Source organism: Nansenia antarctica (genome assembly GCF_963989245.1).
Source record: "Nansenia antarctica genome assembly, chromosome: 9".
NCBI lineage: Eukaryota > Metazoa > Chordata > Actinopteri > Argentiniformes > Microstomatidae > Nansenia > Nansenia antarctica.
The window spans coordinates 44828638-44833637 of NC_137679.1; the positions used below are offsets into that span (position 1 = coordinate 44828638).

The 5000-nt window shown below is 53.9% G+C and overlaps 1 protein-coding gene across 1 annotated transcript in view; it reads left to right on the forward strand.

The window, feature by feature from the left end:
• Positions 1-5000, forward strand: part of LOC308165685 (progesterone-induced-blocking factor 1-like) — a gene marked incomplete at both ends in the record, with an annotated part of 10401 nt that overhangs the window by 1941 nt on the left and 3460 nt on the right. The window contains 5 exons of the mRNA XM_080539836.1: positions 185-304; positions 1604-1737; positions 2163-2271; positions 2884-3065; positions 4104-4229. Coding sequence (XP_080395962.1) covers positions 185-304; positions 1604-1737; positions 2163-2271; positions 2884-3065; positions 4104-4229 — 671 coding nt within the window. The remainder of the gene's footprint in view (positions 1-184; positions 305-1603; positions 1738-2162; positions 2272-2883; positions 3066-4103; positions 4230-5000) is intronic.

A 5000-nucleotide genomic window follows, 5' to 3' on the forward strand; every position in this document is an offset into this window, starting at 1 on the left:
AGGTGGTGATGTTGTTGTTGTTGTGGTGTTCCAGCTGAGGGTGTACGAGGTCGTGATGTTGTTGTTGTTGTGTTGTTAACAGCTGAGGGTGTACGAGGTGGTGATGTTGTTGTTGTTGTTGTGTTGTTAACAGCTGAGGGTGTACGAGGTGGTGATGTTGTTGTTGTTGTTGTGTTGTTAACAGCTGAGGGTGTACGAGGTCGTGACCCCCCTGAGGTCTCAGGTGACGGAGCTGCAGGAGAGGAAGAGCTGCCTGACCGACGACCTGGACGCCCTCAGGAGCCAGATGAAGAACCTGATGGAGGTAACACACACGCACACGCACACACACACACACTACACACACACACACTACACACACACACACACACACACACACACACACACTACACACACACACACACACACACTACACACACACTACACACACACACACTACACACACACACACACACACACACACACACACACACACACACATTTTTCTTTGTGGGAACAAGTAGGGCAGGAAGAGGTTACATGACCAAGCAGCTTTAAGGTCGTTGATGTAGAGACGGAAGAATAGTGGGCCCAGTACCCTACCCTGTGGGACACCACGACCCACTGTCTTTGCGTTGGGCTCATTGTAATGAATGGAATGGAATGAGGAATGGTATCACACACGTGTGTCTCTCTGTCCTCTCCTCTGCCTCTCTCCCTCCCCCTCCCTGTCTCTCTCTCTCCTTCCATCTGTCTCTCTCTCCTTCCCCCTGTCTCTCTCCTTCCCCCTGTCTCTCTCTCCTTCCCCCTGTCTCTCTCTCCTTCCCCCTGTCTCTCTCTCCTTCCCCCTGTCTCTCTCTCCTTCCCCTGTCTCTCTCTGCCTGTCTCTCTCTCCTTCCCCCTGTCTCTCTCTCCCTCCCCCTGTCTCTCTCTCCTTCCCCCTGTCTCTCTCTCCCTCCCCCTGTCTCTCTCTCCTTCCCCCTGTCTCTCTCTCCTTCCCCCTGTCTCTCTCTCCCTCCCCCTGTCTCTCCCTCCTTCCCCCTGTCTCTCTCTCCTTCCCCCTGTCTCTCTCTCCTTCCCCCTGTCTCTCTCTCCTTCCCCCTGTCTCTCTCTGCCTGTCTCTCTCTCCTTCCCCCTGTCTCTCTCTCCTTCCCCCTGTCTCTCTCTCCTTCCCCCTGTCTCTCTCTCCTTCCCCCTGTCTCTCTCTGCCTGTCTCTCTCTCCTTCCCCTTGTCTCTCTCTCCTTCCCCCTGTCTCTCTCTCCTTCCCCCTGTCTCTCTCTGCCTGTCTCTCTCTCCTTCCCCTTGTCTCTCTCTCCTTCCCCCTGTCTCTCTCTCCTTCCCCCTGTCTCTCTCTCCCTCCCCCTGTCTCTCTCTCCTTCCCCCTGTCTCTCTCTCCTTCCCCCTGTCTCTCTCTGCCTGTCTCTCTCTCCTTCCCCTTGTCTCTCTCTCCTTCCCCCTGTCTCTCTCTCCTTCCCCCTGTCTCTCTCTGCCTGTCTCTCTCTCCTTCCCCTTGTCTCTCTCTCCTTCCCCCTGTCTCTCTCTCCTTCCCCCTGTCTCTCTCTCCCTCCCCCTGTCTCTCTCTCCCCTCCCTCTCTCCCCCCCCCCCCCCGCCCCCCCTTCCAGAGTTATGAGGAGGAGAGGAGGGTGAGGTCGGAGGCTGAGCTGCGTAGCCAGAGGCTGACCCTGGAGCTGTCAGACACCAGGCTGCTGGTCCAGGACGGAGACTACCGCCGTGACCACTACAGCACTGTGAAGAGGTACACACACACACACATACACACACACACTACCGCCGCGACCACTACAGCACTGTGAAGAGGTACACACACACACACACACACACACACACACACTACCGCCGTGACCACTACAGCACTGTGAAGAGGTACACACACACACACACAATAGATAGTATAACTCATATAGAGTGACCTCTCCTCCTTAGAGAGAGAGAGAGGGATGAGAGAGAGAGATGGATGAGAGAGAGAGAGGGATGAGAGAGAGAGAGGGATGACAGTCTAACAGTGACCTCTGACCTCCTCCTCAGAGAGAGAGAGGGATGAGAGAGAGAGATGGATGAGAGAGAGAGAGAGAGGGATGACAGTATAACAGTGGCCTCTCCTCAGAGAGAGAGAGAGAGAGAGAGGGGGATGACAGTCTAACAGTGGTCTCTCCTCCTCAGAGAGAGGGATGTGTTGGAGGCGGAGGTGACGGAGCTGAGGAAGAGGCTGGAGACTCTGGAGGTCAGCCACGACGCCCAGGGCCGGGAGAGGAACCACCTGACCTCTGAGGTAACACCTGACCTCTGACCTCTAACCACCTGACCTCTGAGGTAACACCTGACCTCTAACAACCTGACCTCTGAGGTAACACCTGACCTCTGACACCTAACCTCTAACCACCTGACCTCTGACCCTGACCACCTGACCTCTGAGGTACAGAGGGAAACAAGGATTCAACACCATTTTTCTAATTCAACATATTTCCATGAGATTGAGACCAGACATGGTATTAACTTATAAAACAGCTACAACTTACTAAAACTACACAGCTACCGAAATTATATTATAATTATACTCCAAACCATAACAAAAGTTATGGGCAATAAAGGGGAATGACACAGGAAGAAAAGTATTGAACACAGTAAGAAAAAAGCACTAAACCAGCTTAATGCCACTTAATGAGTTGTCCTACCTGTGCTAATTAGAATCAGCTGGGTTAGTGCATGTAGGTGGGGAGGTACGGTACTGCCACTGTTTGTAAGGGGCTCTCCCACCTCTGAATGCTAATAAACTATAAATATAACAGTATATACTGTATATATAACAACCTTAACAGGAAACAGTGAGGAGGAGATCCTTCTAGAAGAGCTGTCAGACGCACCTCTCCCCCCTCCCCTGCAGGTGGCGACGTTGCAGCAGTCGGAGACTCTGCTGCAGAAGGACAAAGACTACCTGCACCGGCAGAACATGGAGCTGAGCGTGCGCTGCGCCCACGCAGAGGACCGCCTGGACAGGCTGCAGAGGCAGCTGGACGACGCCAAGAAGGCCCGGGAGGACACCTACGAGAAATACGTCTCCTCCAGGTGAGACACCTACCAGAAATACGTCTCCTCCAGGTGAGACACCTGTACCTGGGTGTACCTGGGTGTACCTGGGTGTACCTGGGCGTACCTGGGCTGTACCTGGGCTGTACCTGGGTGTACCTGGGTGTACCTGGGTGTACCTGGGTGTACCTGGGTGTACCTGGGTGTACCTGGGCGTACCTGGGCTGTACCTGGGCTGTACCTGGGTGTACCTGGGTGTACCTGGGTGTACCTGGGCTGTACCTGGGTGTACCTGGGTGTACCTGGGTGTACCTGGGCTGTACCTGGGTGTACCTGGGCTGTACCTGGGCTGTACCTGGGCTGTACCTGGGCTGTACCTGGGCGTACCTGGGTGTACCTGGGTGTACCTGGGTGTACCTGGGTGTACCTGTCCTCTACCTGTACCTGTCATGTACCTGTACCTGGGTGTACCTGGGTATATACTGTCCTGTACTAGCCTCCAGTTGAGTGACCTTTCAAGTTGCAAGCGTTATTGTTCCGTCTCAAGAGAGTCCAACTCTCAGGCTTCGGTCCCTGACAGCACAAAGACACTGAGGCGAGATGAGTCAGGTAAACACAGTGACGACAGCACAGGACACAAATAAGACAGGATACAATTAGCAGTACAAATAAACCTGTACCTGGTTATTGGCTGGGCTGTAGTGGGCTATGACAGGTGGATGGATGACTGACTGATTGACAGGTGGATGGGTGATTGACAGGTGGATGGATGACTGACTGATTGACAGGTGGATGGGTGATTGACAGGTGGATGGGTGATTGACAGGTGGATGGGTGATTGACAGGTGGATGGGTGATTGACAGGTGGATGGGTGATTGACAGGTGGATGGGTGATTGACAGGTGGATGGGTGATTGACAGGTGGATGGGTGATTGACAGGTGGATGGGTGATTGACAGGTGGATGGGTGATTGACAGGTGGATGGGTGATTGACAGGTGGATGGGTGATTGACAGGTGGATGGGTGATTGACAGGTGGATGGGTGATTGACAGGTGGATGTTGGTGTGTTCCTCAGGGACCGGTACAAGACGGAGTACGAGAACAAGCTGGGGGAGGAGCTGGACCACCTCCGCTCCAGAACCACCCAGGAGATAGACGCCCTGCAGAGGACCTCCAGAGAGATGTACGAGAGAGAGAACAGGTGAGAGAGAGAGGAGGAGGAGGAGATAGACGCCCTGCAGAGGACCTCCAGAGAGATGTACGAGAGAGAGAACAGGTGAGAGAGAGAGGAGGAGGAGGAGATAGACGCCCTGCAGAGGACCTCCAGAGAGATGTACGAGAGAGAGAACAGGTGAGAGAGAGAGGAGGAGAGAGAGGACCTCCAGAGAGATGTACGAGAGAGAGAACAGGTGAGAGAGAGAGGAGGAGGAGGAGATAGACGCCCTGCAGAGGACCTCCAGAGAGATGTACGAGAGAGAGAACAGGTGAGAGAGAGAGGAGGAGAGAGAGATGTACGAGAGAGAGAACAGGTGAGAGAGATGTACGAGAGAGAGAACAGGTGAGAGAGAGAGGAGGAGAGAGAGATGTACGAGAGAGAGAACAGGTGAGAGAGATGTACGAGAGAGAGAACAGGTGAGAGAGAGAGGAGGAGGAGGAGATAGACGCCCTGCAGAGGACCTCCAGAGAGATGTACGAGAGAGAGAACAGGTGAGAGAGAGAGGAGGAGAGAGAGGACCTCCAGAGAGATGTACGAGAGAGAGAACAGGTGAGAGAGAGAGGAGGAGGAGGAGATAGACGCCCTGCAGAGGACCTCCAGAGAGATGTACGAGAGAGAGAACAGGTGAGAGAGAGAGGAGGAGAGAGAGATGTACGAGAGAGAGAACAGGTGAGAGAGATGTACGAGAGAGAGAACAGGTGAGAGAGAGAGGAGGAGAGAGAGATGTACGAGAGAGAGAACAGGTGAGAGAGATGT